We start from the raw sequence: 16,693 nt of genomic DNA on the forward strand, positions 1-16,693 counted from the left end.
TCACAGAACGATGGTGAATGACTCCTCTCCTTCTTAGTTGAAGAAGTCTATCACCATATGGTTATAAGTTCCTATTTGATCACCTTTACACAAGGGCACTCTTGTCCAGCATGGCTTCATGCTTTCCTATTTTTAGTTGCAATCTCAGATTGTCACTCTGAAGTTGAAATCTCTTACAACCATCACTGAGTCCACACCGACTGCACCTGAATTCACCGTTCCCCAACTTCCACAATTAGAAAGCAGTTACTATGTTGGTCCTGATAGAATTGTAAACCAAAAATTTTTCAAGCTACTTGTCACATCACTCAAATCCTATATCATTTTCCACCCACAAAATCTATAGAACCAGAACCAAAGGTGTGTTCAAGGCAGAGGGGCAATTATACCTTTCTCTGGAGGGGGACCTGAAGTATGGTCCATCATCCTATGCTGGTTACAAGGGTTCTGATCAGAATCATCTGGGAAGCTTTGCATGGTTGGATCAGGATATGGTTACTTGAGAGAAGGTAAGTTGCTTCATCTTGCTGCTGTTCTGAGTATAAATGAAGGTTGCAAATTTTGGTAAATTTCCAATCTGATGAATATTACCGAAGTTTTCATCCCAATATGACATTGGTTGGGGAGGGATGGTGGGATGTCAAGAAGAATCAGATATATGTTGTTGCTTGCCAGATATTGAACACAACAAATTTTCTGGCTATTGCTCATGTTGGAGGTTGTTCAATTAGGTTGAGCTAGAGATTTCCCAGAATCTGGTCAATCAGAAACAGGAGCATGATGGTGGGACAAATTTGGGGTAACAAAACCATAAATCATCCAGGATACTTTGGCAGGATCATGTTTCAAAGTTCCAATAATAATTTGCTGGGGGTTCAAGGTTTGAAGTATGAGTACACTAAAATTGACAGAGCAAAAAATTTATGCCAGAAAAAGAAGCCTGAAGGCAAGGGGTTAATATATCCAAATGTATATTCTATTGATATGCATTTTGGCACGTCAGTTAGAAATTCTAAAGGGGTAAAGGCATGGGATTATTCAGAACCCCTCTTTGTGGGTGATAAGTTCTGTGACCCTTATAAGTATGCTATACCTGTCTCAGAAAACTCAAGGTCTTCTGTGCCTATCTCCACATCAATGCCAGCAAACTCTGAAGTTGAAGCAAATACTGGTGATAGTAGCCCACTGAATATCAGCTACAAGATAAGCTTCAATCTGGAACCTGGTGCTGAATTTGGTGGTGTATCCATCCATTTAAGTCATCATCAAGGATTAATGCACAAGTAGAAATTTATGCTGAAGGGATTTATGATATGAAGACTGGAGGCATTTGTATGGTCGGCCAAAACTAAGCTCCATGATTCAGCAATTAACAGACGATTCTATGGATTGTGAGATTGTTGTGGATCTGCAGTTTTATCCATTAAATTCAGAGAAAGAAGGTCGTATTAATGGAAGCTTTGAAAGCAGACGGGAAAATCTGACCCTCTTTACTTTGAACATCCGGACTTGTCTTCAACTTATAATTTTTTTGAGGCAAGACAATCAATTTGGAGGATGGATTTGGAGATCATTATGGTTCTGATGTCTAACACATTTTCCTGTGTCTTTCTGGGATTGCAACTCTTCCATGTGAAAAAGCAACCTGAGCTGCTTCCTTCCATGTCTCTAGTCATGCTTGTGATTCTTATTTTGGGCTACATGATCCCTCTTGTCCTAAATTTTGAAGCTTTATTCTTGCAAACCCATACTCAGCTAATTGTTTTGCTTGGAAGTGGTGGATGGATTAAAGTGAAAGAAGTGATTGTGGGGGTGGTCACAATGGTAGTTTTCCTGTTCCTATTCTGTCTTCTCCAGTTCACATGATCAGCAAGATTGACTGATGAAGAAAAAAACGCCTTGTGGGTTGCTGAGAGGAATTCTCTGTATGTGTCTTTACCATTATATACATCCAGTTGCTTAATTGCCTTATTTTCAAACTGGAGGAAGAAAGAATATGGTATTATGCTACATGTATCTTATCTTATAGCTTACCCGCAGCATTCTCATTGGCAGGACTTGAGACCTTATGCTAGCATGGTCCTTGATGGTTTCCTTTTCCTTCAAATCCTACTCAACATGCTCATGAACTCCAGAAAGCAAGTTCTCTCTCATTCATTTTATATTGGAATCACTTTTGTTAGATTACTGCCACATGCATATGATCTTTACAGAGCTCACAATGATAAACACAGTTTTGTTGGGTGATATGTTTATGCGGTTCCTTGTGCTGACTTTTACTCAACTGCTTGGGATGTCATTATTCTTTGTGGGGGTGTGCTGTTTTCTGCATTCATTTTCTTGCAGCAGAGGTTTGGCGGCCATTTCATCCTTCCCAAGAGACTTAAAGAGTTGGAAACATATGAGAAGGTGACAGTGGTTTGTGGTAAGTTAGAGGAATCCAGTACTTAATAATCTGTTGTTTTTATCTCTGTAAGCTCCAATCTGGATGCACATGAGTTTGAATAATTCGGTCTTTAGTTTCTCTTGTACCTTTTGCTTGTAAGAGAAGTTGTATTTCCTGAACCATTATTGGATGCTGCTTTATTTGACAACTCTATCACCCATTAGAGTTACTTTGTATGTTCTTTTACTTCTTCTCCTTCATGCCTAACTTTAGCAAATTTATAATGTCAAATGAATATAATAATGTAACACTACCACCCTTATTGAAGATATGGCTGACATTCAAACTGTGATTGGGAAATGGCTACCAGACAGACAGATGCCTTCAATGAAATCTCTGGTAATGGACTCTATTCCATTTTTTTCAAGTCTAATCTCCAAATTTCTCATCAATTGTCTTTCTTATTTTCCCAAGAAAAATATCTTTGCCATCAATTTCATTTTTTATCTCTCTCTCTCTCTCTCTCTCTCTCTCTAACTGTTGAATGCATTTTTGTTGATAGAACTGCCATTTTACAGTACTAAGAGTTTTTTACTGCATTGAATGGATTCTAATATTTTTGTCAATTTTCACAACATGAATGTCACTAATTAAGTGAAAGAACTTTTGTGATTAGGGTTTTCAAAAATAGTGTGGTTACTGATGCAAAGAAAATCCAAGTTCAGAACCTTGGAGAAAGGGGAGATTTTAACTCAAGAAAGGCAATTCCACAGGATAAAGAGAGAAGAAGCTCACTAACAGTCACAAGTCATTCAACTAGGAATTTTAGGGTTTGTTTTGTTTTTTTCTTTTCGGTGGCTCGTGGATTGAGTGATGCTACATCTTTCAAGATCTTCAACAAGATTTAAATGCATAAATATCTTTAATTCTACAAAAAATTACTCAACATGTTAGTTAAGCCATGGAAAAAGAATGAATGCCGGATGCTTACATTTTTTTCTTGTTAATGGTAAACTTCTTATTTCATATTTTGCCATATCTGTTGTTTTTTAGTATGGCTTGTAAGAATCTTTATTTTGTATTCTTGTTTTGTTAACCTTTCTTTCTTGTCCTTTTCTTCATCTTAGAAATTTTCAAGGATGTAGACCTTATCTTTATTTATATTTTTTCTGGTAAAGACTATATCACCATGACTGTATCAACTTTAAATTGGTCCAACTAAATAACTCAAAACTAATCCTATTCTTGTTGACTGGGTTACCAATGTTTTTATCTATCTGAGAAATAATTCAAGATAGTTACAGAATAGTATTTTTCTTCAACTAATTCCAACATTGTTTACTGATCAACATGGAATTCTTCTGCATGGATATTTTTTTTCTTCCTTTTTCTGTCATAGCATCTTTCCTTTGAATCAATTTTCTAATGAGTGTAGTTCCGTGTACCCATCAACTTCTTCCTTTGGCTAATTTTAGTTGGGACTTATCTTTCATGACGGAGGAACCTACAAGAGAGAGAGAAAGAGATGTGTGATAGGACACCCTGTATGGATTTGAAAAAAAAAAGCATATACAAGTATAAAATCAACATCACTCTGTACACATCTATAAAACAAATTTTCTCCTTTGGAATGAACGGTACTTGCAATATATAGCAGATATAGACATGCTTGCACAGTTAGACCTTTGTAATTAGGGAGTTTCAAATAAACTTACTAACAATAATAGAATGAAAGATGATGCTTTTACTAATTGATTTCTTGGACATGTATAATTATATGTTTTGTATTTTTAGCTTTACTTCTACAAATCAGAGTTTTTTATGTATTGCATTTTGAGAAACTGTTCACTAGGTGAATGCAGCATAATTTGCTCTGCAATTGCTTTCTAATTAAAACCTTACAGAAAAAAGTCAACTTCGCTGGTTTTACTGGTGGAGAGAGTGAGGAGCATATATGACAGAGGCTCAGATATTCACATATTGATGCTTATTGATTCTTCTTCTTCTTCTTCTTCTGCTTCTTCTTCTCAGTTCAAGAAATTCACCACTATGGTTTTGGTTTCTTATTCAACCACCTCTTCACAGAGGTGGTTTCCACTAGCGTGGCTTCATGCTTTCTCACTTCTATTTGCAACCTCAGTTTCATACTCTCCAGTTGAAGTCTCTTACAGTTATCACTGTGATTCCATTGTCCCTGAGTCCACCCCAACTTCACCGGAATTTACCTCCTCCCTACTTCCACGATCACAAACTGGTTACTCTATTGGTCCTGATACAACTGTAAACCGAAATTTGTCTCGCTACTTCTCACGTTACTCATATCCAGTATCATTTTACACACGAAATATCTATAAAACCAAAACTGAAGGGGTGTTCAAGGTGGAGGGCCGATTGCGCCTCTTTTTACCATGGAGTCTGAAGTATAGTCAGTTATCCTATCCTCATTTACAAGGGTTCTGGTCAGAGTCTTCTGGGAAGCTTTGCATGGTGGGATCTGGATCTTCTCGTTCAAGAGAAGGTAATTGGGTTCCTCTTTATGCTGTTCTTAAGCTCATTAATATAAAAAATTCAAGTACTATTACACATTCAGTTAGTGGTACACTTGAGAGCTTGAGTTCTGTTAATGATTTCGATTATTTTGAACCAATTACAATACTGTTGTTCCCTCAAATGAATTACAAGTATACTTTGGTTCCGGAAGAAAATGATACTGGTTCCACTGGTCGGCATAATGTTCCAGAGAGATCATCACCTGATACAGGGTTGATCACAGGTATCTGTTCGATGCTCAGACGAGGTTATCCATTTGAATTGGAGTATGCTCATCACTGCAATTCTTCGCATATTTGCACTCCTTTTGGTGGGGATATTGAATATTTGCCTCACATCATTTCCACAGAAGCAATTCAGTGTTCAGAGTATGAGCGAAGGTCGCTAGTTCTGGTAAAATTTCAATCTGATGAGCATTACCAACCTTTTCATCCCAACATGACGTTAGTTGGGGAAGGATGGTGGGATGCCAAAAAGAGTCGGCTATCTGTTGTTGCTTGCCGATTGTCTAACCTGAAGAACTCTCTGGCTAATGCTCAGGTTGGGGATTGTTCAGTTAGGTTGAGCTTGAGATTCAACACAATCTGGTCAATCAGAAACATGAGCATGATGTTGGGGCAAATTTGGAGTAACAAAACTGTGAATGAGTCAGGGTACTTTGAAAGGATTGCTTTTCAAAGTACCCAGAATGTTATGCTGGAGGTTCGGGGCTTCAAGTATGAGTATACTGAAACTGACAGAGCAAGAAGTTTATGCCAGAAAAAGAAGCCTGCTGGAAACAAGGGGGTAGCTTACCCAAATGGGTATTCTTCTGATATGCAATTCCACATGTCTGTTAAGAATTCCAAAGGTGTAATGGCATGGGGTTTTTCAGCCCCTTTCGTTGTGGATTATAGGCTTTATAAGCCATATCAGTATGCCATACCTCTGTCAATTAACTCAAAATCATCTGTGCCTGTCTCCAGATCAGTGCCAGCAAACAGAGTTGTTGAAGCAAATACTAGTAATAGCATCCCAATGAATATCAGCTACAAGATAAGCTTCACGCTAGAACCTGGAGTGGAATTTGAAGGTTTTGTCTCTTCTTTGAATTCATCCTCTCTAATGCATACACAAGTAGAAATTTCTGCAGAAGGGATTTATAATGCCAGAACAGGAGGCCTGTGTATGGTAGGCTGTAGAAAGTTAAGCTTAATGACTCGGCTGTCAACAAATGATTCAATGGACTGTGAAATTCTCGTGAATTTCCAGTTTCCTCCACTGAATTCAAAGAAAGGTTGTATCAAGGGAACCATCAAAAGCAGACGGGAAAAATCTGATCCTCTTTACTTTGAACATCTGGACTTGTCTTCCACTTCTTATACTGTTGTTGAAGCCAAACAATCCATTTGGAGGATGGATTTGGAGATCTTCATGGTTCTGATATCTAACACCCTTTCATGTGTCTTCCTGGGATTGCAACTCTTTTATGTGAAAAACCAACCTGATGTGCTGCCTTCCATCTCTCTACTCATGCTCGTAATTCTTACTTTGGGCTACATGGTCCCTCTTGTCCTGAACTTTGAAGCCTTGTTCTTGCAGAATCATGCTAGACAGAATGTTTTGCTTGAGAGTGGTGGATGGCTTAAAGTGAATGAGGTGATTGTGAGGGTGGTCACAATGGTAGTTTTCCTGTTGCAGTTCCGTTTACTCCAGCTGACATGGTCAGCCAAATGTGGTGCCGAAAACCAAAAGGGCTTGTGGGTTGCTGAGAAGAATGCCCTGTATGTGTCTTTACCATCGTACATACTTGGATGCTTAATATCCTTGTCTCTCAACAGGACAAAGACCGAATATGTTGCTGTGAAGGGCCTGAAGTCATCATCAAGCCTTATCAGTTACCAGCAACATTCCCATTGGCAGGACTTGAGATCTTATGCTGGCTTGACCCTTGATGGTTTTCTTTTCCCTCAAATCATTCTCAACACGTTCATAAGCTCAAGAGATGAACCTCTTTCTCGTTGGTTTTATATGGGAACCACCCTTGTTCGATTGCTACCTCACGCATACGATCTTTACAGGGCTCATAACTATGTTAGCGGTTTCAATGGGTCATTCCTTTACGCAAATCCTGGTGCAGACTTCTACTCAACCTCTTGGGATGTCATTATTCCTTGCGTGGCGCTGCTGTTTGCTGCTATCATCTTCTTGCAGCAGAGATTTGGCGGTCGTTGCATCCTTCCTAGGAGATTTAAAGATTTGGAGGCATATGAGAAGGTGCCAGTGGCTAGCAGTGAGTAACAGGTAGAGGAATCCAGGACTTAGATATGTTGTTTTTGTTGCTTTGAGGTCCATTCTGGGTGCAGATGGATTTGAATAATTCTGTCTTTGTTTCTTATGCACTTCATGCTCATAAGAGTAGTTTTATTTCCTGAACCATTACTCTTAAGTACTCTCTTGTTTTGACATCTCTATCACCTGTTAGGTTTACTTTGTGTTCATTTTTAGTTCTTCTCTTCTATGCTCAATTTTCGCAAATTTATAAAGTTAAATGATATCATACTTTTGAGTGTCTCAAATTCCTATTTAGTAGAAAAAACAAAAGGTTAAGTTATGGTATCAAAAATGCATTTTGGTACTTTAAAATGTCAAGTAGTAAAAAATGTCTCATTGATTTGTACCTTCACAATGGTTTCATTGCTTCATATTTATGTTAGATTCCTTTGTATTTAGGCCTCATTTCTTCATATCTTGGTCCCTTTTTTTTTTGAACTCAGAGTTCCATTTCTTGATACCTTCATTCAATGGTCCAGATATAATCATCATACACTTCCATGACCTAGGTTTTTAGTTTTGTGTGGTACCGATTTAGTATCTTTAGAATTTTTCAAAATAATATTGAATTAAAAATTTAATATATTGATATATCCTTGTAAAAGTAGGTTTTCTTATAAAATAAGTAGATATATTAGAAATATTTTAGGTTAGGATGGGAACAAATTATGAGGAGATTGAGAAGTGATTTGTGCCCAAATCTTAACATACAAAGGTACTAGTACTGTGTTTTTGGACAGGACAGGGAGCAAAAGGGATATCTATTGTGACATAGAAGGTATGGATATTAGAAGGGGCGAAACATAGAAGGTTTTGGGACACAAAAGTTGTTTACTTATTTATATATTTTACCTTTTCTTTGTAATTTTTTTTTACTATAAAAATTTTTATATTGACTTTAAATTTTATTTATTTATTTTTCTCCTACTTTTTATTTTTATTTTATTTTTTTCTTATTTTCTTTTCAAGTTTTTTGAGAACTAAACATGACTCTTTGCGTGGACTCGCCATGCACTTGTATGGTTTGAAGAGACTTACTTGTCTTATAGTTTAGGTGCTTTATCTGTCTTTGGTTTTATTATTTGTTGCTTTGTTTGGTTCAATAATACCGCTTATCCTATTGAGTTTTATAGGCCTCTTAGTAGGATAAGTGGTATTATTGATGTATATTCCAAATTATATATGACCAGATATAACATTTTATTGATGTGCTTGCAAGATATAGTTTCACACCAACTCGGAGGCATTGGAATAAAGTCAAACATTTACTACGATATCTTTATAGAATAAGAAAGTTTAGTTTGTAGTATTCAAAAGAATCAAAATTTCAATTGCTTGGATATGCATATGTTAACTATTTTTCAGACTTTTATAAAGTTTGGTCTTAAATGGGGTATGTCTATGGTAGTACAACAATAGTATCAAGATCAATCAAGTAAATAATGGTGATCACTTCTTCAAATCATTCAGGGATATTATTTGTTCATGAAGTAAGTCATGAATATGTATAGTGAAGTCATTGATCTAATATATGCGGGAATCATGTAGACTATCCTTTATCAAAGGTAATTTGATCAAGTTATACGAAAATAATATTGCTTGTATTACACAAATTATAAAATGTGAGTATTTCCCTAAGTATTTTTTGTATTCAGCAGCTCCAAGAAAATGGTGAAATTGATATTCAATAGATCTCATTATGTGATAATCTACTAAATCTGTTCATAGAAGTGTTACAATCAACTACATTAAAAATTGTTAAGATACAACATTTGAATATAGACATTGAAATTTCTATTAGTTAAAGTGTTGAAGAAAATATAGTCATGTCTATATGAGAAGGATAATATTGATGTAAATATGTTACATTATTTTTTTCTTGACAAGGTTATTAACAATCCAATTATAATGATCAAATTATTTGAAGACTAGTGTACTTTTTTTTTTTCCTTCACTAAGATTTTCCCATTGAGTTTTTCTTATTAAGGTTTTAACAAAATAATATTCTTATGATCATCTAAGCAGGAATGTCATAAAAAATGAGAATCCGTTGTGTTATAGGAACTAGTGGATGATAATTTATATTAATGTAAATCTCTTTTTAATTCTATAAAAGGGGAAGATCTAATGAAATTATATTATATTTTTCTTTAAGTATTTTGATTTATTCTCTTTTCGTTTTTTCTTCTAATTCTTTTATTTTACAATAAAAATAAATAAATAATAAAAAATCTATAGTAATTCTTTCATTTTACAGAAAAGAAGAAAAATAATAATAAAAATTCTATTGTGAAGAGGCAAATGACATTTTTGATGTTGGAAGGGTTTATTTGGGTGTTGTGAGAGTGGGTGCAATGATAAAAAGAGAATCAAACATGCCATCCTAAACTCTTTCTATTCTTTAAGGTTTTTTTTTTTTTTTTTCTAATAACTTAAAGAGGGAAATGACATTTTTTCATGTTTGAAGGATTGTTTATAGAATTTGGTTATTTTATATTTAAAGATTTATTTTAAAAAGTGGGAATAAAGGATTTGCCTTTTTATTAATATTATTAAAATCAATGTTTTGAAAATTGAATTCTTCATTAAATTGAAAAGTTATCAGTTCACGATTCAATTATTAGACCAATGGTCGAACAAATTACATCATAAATATATAATTTATATTTTATTAAAATAAAAAATAAAATCAATAATATTTATTTTTCATGTTTGATATTCTTAAATATAAATATGAAAATACATATTGAAAATAAAAATAAAATTATATTATTTTATTTACATATTAAATATCCAATTATTTTATAATTTTAAAAGATATTAGGTTATTTTATTTGTATTATTTTCAAATTTATTTTTACATAAATAAACATGATATATTTAACTAACCTTGCAATTTCTATATAAAAAAAAAATGCACTTTTGCTATATAGCCTATATTGGATATTACTTTTACTCATTTTGTTTTTATATTGAATTTTTTGAAATTCAATTTTGTACCAATTATGGAAAATTTAAAATTATTTTTTTTATGAAAATATTTTTTTTAAAATGATTATATTTGTTCAAAAGTTTGGAATAGAGAAGGGATAGTAATCTAACCATTCACATCATAGGAAAAGTCCCTTTCTGCTGAGCTGTGTTTTTCCAATTTTTCTTTGCCGTCTTGTTTGGTCTGGTGATGGCCTAGTCCTAAGTCTTCATTGACATTGATGTGTGAATCATAAATGAAGATGGAAAATTGCCAAGTCCAAGTCTTCATCCTCTACTCCAAGTCTTCCTCCCTAGTCGTCTCAAGTCTTTGTGGACATTAGCAACTTTCCTTATCTTTTCATTATTTTTAATTCTAGCCACTCTATGTATGGATTTTTTAATTTTATTTTCTTAATATAAACAAAGTGTAATGCATTAATAATGATGATAGAATGTATGACTTTAATTGATGACTTCTAGCAATTAAAAACAACGATTTTTCAAATCCGAAGATGGAAAGTGATTCAAAAATAGTGATAAATGGTTATGAAACAAATAATATCATTTTTAATTTTAGGATATTTGAAAATTAACTTAATATCTGCATATTTATGATTATTATTTTATTTATACGAGATAAATAAAATATCTATTATTTAAAATGAATTTGACGGTGATTTTGAGAAATATTTTTAACTTTTTAATACTTAAAAATATTTATTTTTCAAATATTAAAATTATTAAAAATACTTTATAAAATCAGTGTGAAACACACTTTTAATTAAAAAGTGTTATAAAAAAATATATTTCTTTATTGAAAATTATTGTACTTAATCTATCACTTTCAATTAGTTTGGAATAAATTTTGATTAAAAGTTTTTAGTTTGTAATGTTGTTGTTAATAATATATTAGGAGTATATTTGATAGTATTTCTTATTGAAGTGTTTTTAGTGAAAATATTTTTTATGGAAATGTTTTTAGAAGAATCATTTATAAAATGTTTTTCTATAAAACACAACAAGTGATTTTTTAATATTATAAGTGATTTTTCAAAATTTTAAAAGTATTTTCTAAAATTTATTAAACACCTTAGATCTATTTGATAATTGTTTTTGAAAACAATTATGAAAAATAGTTTTTGAGGAAAGTTTTTTGAAAGTTGTTCTTTGATATTTGTAGGACAAAAGTTTGTTTAGAAATCTAAAATGTTTTTAATCTGTTTTTTATATTTTTAAATATGCTTTAAAAATAATTTTTACAAGTAATATTATATTTTTAATCATTTTACGTGTTTGTATAATTAATTTTTAAAACAACCCTAAGAAAATAATAGAAAACAATTAAAAATGCATTTGATAGTAATTTTAGGAAGTGTTTTTAGAGTACGTTTAACAGTGATATATAGTAAGTATTTTTAGTACTTTTAATACTTAAAAGGATAAAAATTTCTTTCTTAAATCATTACCAAACACACTTTTAATCTTTTCAATATTTTAAAAATAAAAAATTTTTAAGTGTTAAAAAAAATGCTTTTAGTAGTGATTATTGGAAATGTTTTTAACATTTTTAATATTTAAATGATGAAAATTTTCAAGTGTTACAAATGTTAGAAACACTTCCAAAAATCAATGTCAAGCACACTCTAAGAGTGCTTTTGACAATAATTTTAGGAAGTGTTTTTACTCTTTTTAACACTTAATTTTTTTTATCTTTCAATTATAAAAAATGTTAGAAATACTTCATAAAATCACTATCAAACGCATTTTAAAAATGCTTCTTAAAATCACTACCAAACATACTCTAAAGGATGTTCTCTAGAAACACCATTTTTTGTTTTTAAAAACAGAAAATGATTTTTAGGAACAGAAAATGGTTTTTAGTTGCCAAACATATTTCCTGTATTTTTGGTTATGTGGAATAAAAACTGTTCTAAAAAAGATCCCCATTTTTTTTAAAATATTTTTTTAATTAAAAATACTTCCTAAAATTATTATGAAATATATTCTAAATAATATAAAAGTAAAAGAATCATACTGAGACGATTTTGTAATATTTGTCCTATAACTGAATTTTATATAAAAAAGTATTAAATATAAGAAGTGCCTTTAACCCTCTTAAACTAAGTTCACAATACAAAGTCAAGTAAAAGTATATTTTAATTATTTTTTAAAAATATATATTTTAAAATAATTAAAAATAAAATATTACAAATAAGAATTATTTTTAAATGATTTAAGAATATTTAAGTTCTCACACAAACTTTTGTTTCAAAAAATATAAGATAATTACTTTTGAATATTATTTATCGAGAATTTTCTTAAGAAGCCTCCCCCAGCAAGCTCTACCTACACAAGGCATTGAACTTCAAATCTTCCATCATTGAAAGTGTATAAAAAAAATTTAAGTAAATGGATGAAAGTATATAAAATGAGACAAAGATATAAAAAAATTAGGATAAGGGTTTGTGACATAAAAAAATGAGGCTAAAATACCCTTCTTTCTAGGAAAGGGACCTTTTTTTTTTAAATAGGATAAGGGTTTAGACATAAAAAAAATGAGACTAAAATATAGTCAATGATACCCTTGTTTCCAGGAAAGAGACTATGGAAGAGAAGTAACATGCTAGAAATAAATTTTCCTGCTTAATTCATGACTTGATAGACTTTCATGGAGGAATCTCTAGAAGACTCTTAGTGATACATTGGATTACTGTCGCTCGAGCTTTACTCCACCTTTGCTTTCTTATCAGACTTGTTGAAAATTCAAATTTGACAGTTTTTTTTTTTTTTTTTTTCATTTCTTGTGGCTATCCACAGGGAGTCAGCTATATATCTTGAAATCTGCAGAGCTCTACTCACACAAGAAGGGAGATTTCTTCTTCTTCTTCTTCTTCTTCTTCTTCTTCCTCTTGATCACCATGGTTTTGGGTTTCTGTTCAACCACCCCTTTACAGGGGTGGGTTCAACCAGCATGGCTTCATGCCTTCTTGTTTTTAGTCCTCTCCACAGTCTTTTCTGCAACTTCAGTCTCTTCCTCTCCAACCCAACTCCCTTACGGGGAACACTGCGCTTCCATCGTACCGGAATCTCGCCCAACTCGACCGGAATTCACCACCTCAAGATTCACCGGCTTCAAGGTCGGTTACTTTACCGGTGGCACTGCAATTCTAGGCCAAAACTCGTCTCCTTACTCATCACAATCCTCAAAGTCTGTGTCGTTTCGAACCCGGAGCCTGTATGCAACCGAAACCAAAGGCGTGTTCAAGGTTGAAGGGCGTTTGGTCCTTGCAAGCGATGGTATGTACTATTTTGAGGGAGATTCGAATCATGGCAGACTGTCATTTCCCCAGCTACAAGGGTTCTGGTCAGAATCTTCTGGGGAGCTTTGCATGGTGGGGTTGGGTTCTGCCTACTCCAATGGAGGTAACTTGCTTCGTCTCTCTGCTGTTCTTAAGCTCAGTAATGTCAAAAACTCAAGTACCATTACTGATTTGGTGACTGGTACTTTGAAGAGCTTGAATTCCGCTCATGATTCAAACTATTTTGAACCAATTTCGATATTATTCTTTCCTGAAATGAGTTACAAGTACACTCTGGCTTCATCTGGTACTGGGTGTCCTGGTGGGGCTGATGTTCCAAAGACTGCATCACTCAGCACAGACTCCATGAACGGTATCTGTTCCATACTCTCCATGGAACGGTTTGGATTGGAATATGCCCATGACTGCAACCCATCTCAGAATTGCAGTCCTTTTGGTGGGGGTATTGGGTATTTGCCTCAATTCATATCCTTTACAGGATTTCAATGTTCAGATGATGAAGAAAAGCTACAAGTTATGGTAAAATTTCAGAACAGTAGCTATGGTTATTACAGAGCTTACAATCCCAGCACAACACTGATTGGGGAGGGATCATGGGATGTGAACAAGAATCAGCTCTGTCTTGTTGCTTGCCGAATCTTGAATGAGGGGGATTCTCTGGTTGATGCTCGTATCGGTGATTGTTCGATTAAATTAAGCCTGAGATTTCCCTCAATCTTGTCCATCAGAAACAGAAATACTGTTGTGGGGCAAATTTGGAGTGACAAAACTGTCAATGATCCCGGTTTCTTCAGTAAGATCATGTTCCAAAGCATCAGGAATAGGATGACGGCGATTCCAGGCTCGAAATATGAGTACACTGAAATTGAACGAGCAAGAAAGTTGTGCCTGAAAAAGAACCCTGCTGAGAAAAAAGGGGTGGCATACCCTAATGGATACTCTTCTGATATGCAGCTTGACATGTCTGTTCGAAACTCAACCCATCAAATGGGATGGGCTTATTCAGAGCTCATAACTTTGGGTGATAAGTTCTATGATCGATATGCCCAATCTATAGTCAGCATAGAAGAATCTAGTGTTGCAGTGGCGACTTCCTCTGCCTCAACGCTGGAAAACTCTTTAGAAACAAATGCCAGTGATAGCAGACTAATGAATGTGAGCTACCGGATAAGCTTAACACTGGAACCTGGTGTTAAATTCGGTGATATGATCATCAGCCCCTCTAACTTTTCAGGTATATACACACCAGTAGAAATTTTTGCTGAAGGGATTTATGATGCCAAAACAGGATTCCTGTGTATGGTGGGCTGTAGAAAGCTGAGCTCACCAGTAAAAACATCAAGCAATGACTCCATGGACTGTGAGATTCTTGTGAATCTTCAGTTTCCTCAATTAAATTCAAAGAATAGAGGTTATATCAAGGGAAGCATGGAAAGCACAAGAGAAAAATCTGATCCTCTTTACTTTGAACATCTGGACTTGTCTGCAAACTCTTTCTTTGGAGCAAGACAATCGATTTGGAGGATGGATTTTGAGATCATCATGGTTCTGATATCTCACACACTTTCGTGTGTCTTTGTGGGACTGCAACTCTTTTATGTGAAAAAGCACTCTGAAGTGCTTCCTTCCATCTCACTGGTCATGCTTGTGGTTCTTACTTTGGGTTATATGATCCCTCTTGTACTGAACTTTGAAGCCTTATTTTTGGGGAGCCATGATCAGCGAAGTGCCTTGCTTGAGAGCGGTGGATGGATTAAAGCGAATGAGGTGATCGTGCGGATAGTTACAATGGTGGTTTTTCTGCTGCAATTCCGTCTTCTCCAGCTCACATGGGCAGCAAAATTGAAAGAGGGTCACCAAAAGGGCTCATGGGCTGCAGAGAAGAAGGTTCTCTATCTGGCTTTACCATCATATGTAGCTGGCTGCCTAATTGCCTTGTTTTTCAACAGGGGAAAGAATGAATATGGTGCTGCAGTTCAATCCTATTCCCTTCCAGATTACCAGCAACATTCCCTTTGGGGGGACTTGAGATCTTATGCTGGCTTGGTCCTAGACGGTTTCCTCTTCCCTCAAATCCTGCTCAACATGTTCACAAGCTCAACAGAGAAAGCTCTTTCCCATTCATTTTATGTTGGAACCACTTTTGTTCGACTGCTGCCACACACATATGATCTTTACAGGGCTCATAACAATGCTATCAGCTTTAATGGCTCATACATTTATGCGAATCCTGGTGCAGACTTTTACTCCACTGCTTGGGATGTCATCATCCCTTGTGGGGGTCTGCTGTTTTCTGCTATCATTTTCTTGCAGCAGCGGTTTGGTGGTCGTTGCATCCTCCCCAAAAGATTCAGGGAGTTGGAAGCATATGAGAAGATACCAGTGGTTAGCACTTAGCAGTGAGAGTAATAGCTAAAGGAATCTAGAACTTCAACTCTGTGTTAAATTCTGTTGTTTTATCACTGGAATTGAGTGATTCTGTGTTTTGTTTCTTCTGCATTTTCTGCTTGTAAGAGAAGTTGTGTTTTCTAAACCATCCTTTGAATGCTCCCTTTGTTCTGTGACTTTATCCCTCTCATTTACTCTCCATTCTCTATATGATTATCTCGATTATTCGCTTCAGCTTCTACAACTGTCTACCTTAAAGACCAATCTAACTGCTGGTTCTTAACTTTCTGGACACCCCAATAGTACATTTACGTCCAAGTTTTGTATGCAAAATCATTCTCAACCTCGCCCTCTAGGTCAATCGAATTTAAGGCTTTTATCAATCTCTTGCTCACCAATATGGTTCTGCTACATCCTGGATTTGGATAATTTGCTTATGTTTCAAAGATTAAATTCAAGAGGATTCCTTCAAAGCAATAGTCTTTTGGTAAAAAGGTCGGTGTGCACTTTTTTATTGAAGCTCTTCAGGTGGGTGAAGACTTCTATAAGATAAGATGGATCTTGATAAGTTTCCCTTGTATAAATAAAAGATATAAGAATTAAAAAATACTGGGCAACAATCCTGAATTACTTTGATGCTGATTTGATTCTGGTAAAATAATCTGTCTTCTTTCTTTATAGCATTAACATGTATAGACTGTCCACCACTTTCTAGGAATAACTCCCACTGAGATTATTGAATCTATGAAGGATTGAATCAAAT

The 16,693-nt window shown here is 34.4% G+C and overlaps 2 protein-coding genes and 1 long non-coding RNA gene across 3 annotated transcripts; all 3 read left to right on the forward strand.

Annotated features, from left to right (window-relative positions):
* Positions 1-536: 536 nt before the first annotated feature.
* LOC117908930 lies at positions 537-2,594 on the forward strand. Its single transcript, XR_004650293.1, has 2 exons — positions 537-1,925; positions 2,056-2,594. It is a non-coding gene; the product is annotated as an uncharacterized LOC117908930 (long non-coding RNA).
* A 122-nt stretch (positions 2,595-2,716) lies between these two features.
* LOC117909070 lies at positions 2,717-7,216 on the forward strand. Its single transcript, XM_034822973.1, has 2 exons — positions 2,717-2,785; positions 4,298-7,216. Exons 1-2 carry the CDS (start codon positions 2,717-2,719, stop codon positions 7,214-7,216), a joined length of 2,988 nt encoding a protein of 995 aa, XP_034678864.1.
* A 5,667-nt stretch (positions 7,217-12,883) lies between these two features.
* Positions 12,884-16,109, forward strand: LOC117909250. The gene is made up of 2 exons (XM_034823204.1): positions 12,884-14,612; positions 14,658-16,109. Exons 1-2 carry the CDS (start codon positions 13,141-13,143, stop codon positions 15,937-15,939), a joined length of 2,754 nt encoding a protein of 917 aa, XP_034679095.1. The 5' UTR covers positions 12,884-13,140; the 3' UTR covers positions 15,940-16,109.
* Positions 16,110-16,693: the final 584 nt, after the last annotated feature.

This window comes from Vitis riparia, chromosome 19 (genome assembly GCF_004353265.1).
Source record: "Vitis riparia cultivar Riparia Gloire de Montpellier isolate 1030 chromosome 19, EGFV_Vit.rip_1.0, whole genome shotgun sequence".
NCBI lineage: Eukaryota > Viridiplantae > Streptophyta > Magnoliopsida > Vitales > Vitaceae > Vitis > Vitis riparia.